Source organism: Bombus impatiens, unplaced genomic scaffold (genome assembly GCF_000188095.3).
Source record: "Bombus impatiens unplaced genomic scaffold, BIMP_2.2 scf_0133, whole genome shotgun sequence".
NCBI lineage: Eukaryota > Metazoa > Arthropoda > Insecta > Hymenoptera > Apidae > Bombus > Bombus impatiens.
In genome coordinates, this window is record NT_176552.1 from 843,413 (window position 1) to 845,974 (window position 2,562).

A 2,562-nucleotide genomic window follows, 5' to 3' on the forward strand; every position below is an offset into this window, starting at 1 on the left:
CAGAGGCCGCCGCTACTTCCGACGCCCCGGTTCCTAGTTTCTTCCCAAGGATAGGTTCGCCCTTTAGTATGAGCTCGTCCTTCGTGGCAGTTGTCAAGCTCGCTATCTCGGTTTCTGACGTCAATGCCTCGCTTTCTGACGCCAATGCCTCGCTTTCCGAAGCCAATGTCTCACTTCCTGACACCAATGTCTGGCTTCCTGACACCAACGTCTCGATTTCTGAGGACGATGACGTTTCGGTCTTGACCTTTCCTATTTGCGCATTGGCAATGAGTGGTTTGCTTGCGCTGGCCAGACCCCAAACCAGCAGGGACACCGCGAGTATCGATGGAATCTTCATCTTCGAGGCTACTTCGCAAGATTGATGCCGATTGGGACACGATTTGCCCGTTTTATACGGCCATTGGCAATTGTGAAAACATCGTTGTTATTACGCGAAATGTTGTTTCATGGGTTTCTAAATATTTCTTTATCTTTTCTCGTCGATATCATTATTGGTCGAACCAGAGTTTATTTAGGTGGATTCGAGTCTGAAATATAGCGTTTGTTTCCTTTCCGGGCTGGTTCGGTATTGTTCTAATTATTGCAAGATTTTGGCGGCGAACATTTATTATTTCAATTGTACCGACCCAAAAGTAAAGTAATTACTTTTGGAACCCGTGTTTTGAGAGAAAAACAAACGTTTGGGAATTTTATCGGTATTTCAATTATTCTGCTTCAAGTATTCGTCACATTTAAATTTATAAAAAATATTATATACATGTTTATATCTTCTAGCGTGAAATGTTGCTTTTAACATAGAATGCAAATGTCGTCATTGACATTGAACACTTTTACTAAGATAGCATGCATTTCACCTTTTCAAGATGTATTCGTGCTTTCTCTTAATTAAAAGTGATTCTGGATATTCACCGTGTCTATGCTGAGTGCTTAGTATTCTCCATTAATTCGAAATATTATTTTCTTATTTGCTACTTTCTCAAGCCTATCATTTAATGATTCAGTGTTCCAATATTTCATCGAATCCTGTGGCACAAATGTTTAAACCAGTTGTGATTTCACTATTATTATTTGCTGCTGCGATTTGGACATTTAAATATTTTTAGTGTAGCTTATATTTTTCAATATTTAGAGACGAAAGTAGTGACAGCAAAATAAAAAGTTGCAAAGAAGGCAATTGAGGAAGGCAAAGGCAAATTAAAGTAAATTTATTTATTACATTCATAGTCTATAAATATATTCGATTAAAATAACATGCTTCACGTAATTATTAAATACTATAGGTGCTATAAAAGATAAGCTAATCTCTTATCTGCTTTCCAATGTATGTATTAAACAATCACTATTTCGTTTCGCATAATTATTCAGTTGTATTCGATAATCCAATATTTATCGACCAATGTAGCCGTGCATGATTAAGTAATTAGACACCGGTTTTAATGTACATAAATTTAAATAAGTTAATTAAAGTTTGCATACTTTTGTGATAATTTATACTCATATATTTAGAAAGTGTTATTTACTAATTTACTAATAGTAAATACTTATTGTTTTAATCTAGATCAATTTAATGCAACCGGCCTGACCTAAGGTAACTGTATTTAACGTATATTTATATGTAGTCGAATTGTACACACACATGTGTATTATACGTTCCAAATACAAGCTATTTTTTCGTATTCTACGTTAGAAACATTTATCAAATATACAAGACTATAAGAAGACATTTATTAATTGTTTAAACTTTCATATACTAGAAATCGCAAGCCGCTCTACCGTCGCCGACATCCAGCATCTTAAAGCCAAGCCAGGCATGACTTCAACTCAGCAATCTCACGAAAGATTCTATGGAAGATCCATCTATCACAAAGGATTGGAGAAAAGGAAGACAACGAAAATCATCAAGAAAATACATATTTGCTAAAACAGTGGACCTTTATTATCACGTAGGTAAGCTCACTTCGACAATGTTACTCTTAATTTTTATCGACTCCGTCTGTCGTTCTGTAATCATATTCAAATAATTTTCTATCGTGTTCAATCAGAAATTTCTCAAAATCGTCTAAGAAAGACTTCCTCTTGTCCCCTTCAGATATCCCTTCATTTCCCGTCCTTGTCTAAAGCATCTAAGCTGACACTAGCTTCAGCTAAGGCTTTAACTTCAGCGGCTGACTGAGCCGCGGCACCAGCGTCGCGTCCAAGTCCTAGAACAGCTCCATCTCCGATAGCTGCGGCTGCGGTGGCCTTCGCTGCGGCGGAAGCTTCCAGTTGTGCGGTTTGCGAGTTCTCGCTAGCCCAGTTGGAAGATCCCTCGGTGGCTGCTGCACCTGCGATCCGCGAAGCGGATTGTGCCTCCGCTGCAGCGGCAGCTTCTGCGCTGCTAGCGTCAGCAGCCAACACGGCGGCCTTACTAGTAGCGGCAGCGGTGGTTTCCGAGGAAGCGGTGGCCTTTGTTTCTGCAGCGGCTGCAGCAGCGGCGGATTGGGCGGCCACTGCGGCGGACCATTTCGATTGCGCGGCGGATTGTTCTGCTCTGAGGGTGGCACCTGATTCAGCGGCGGC

At 40.2% G+C, this 2,562-nt stretch overlaps 2 protein-coding genes across 2 annotated transcripts in view; both read right to left on the minus strand.

Annotated features, from left to right (window-relative positions):
• Positions 1 to 1,835, minus strand: part of LOC100747878 (antifreeze protein Maxi-like) — a 5,241-nt gene extending 3,406 nt beyond the window's left edge. The window contains exon 1 of the mRNA XM_012381430.3: positions 8 to 1,835. Coding sequence (XP_012236853.2) covers positions 8 to 340 — 333 coding nt within the window. The 5' untranslated portion in view covers positions 341 to 1,835. The remainder of the gene's footprint in view (positions 1 to 7) is intronic.
• Positions 1,836 to 1,916: 81 nt separating this feature from the next.
• Positions 1,917 to 2,562, minus strand: part of LOC100747997 (uncharacterized abhydrolase domain-containing protein DDB_G0269086-like) — a 14,078-nt gene continuing 13,432 nt past the window's right edge. Inside the window, exon 4 of the mRNA XM_012381431.3 lies at positions 1,917 to 2,562. Coding sequence (XP_012236854.1) covers positions 2,101 to 2,562 — 462 coding nt within the window. The 3' untranslated portion in view covers positions 1,917 to 2,100.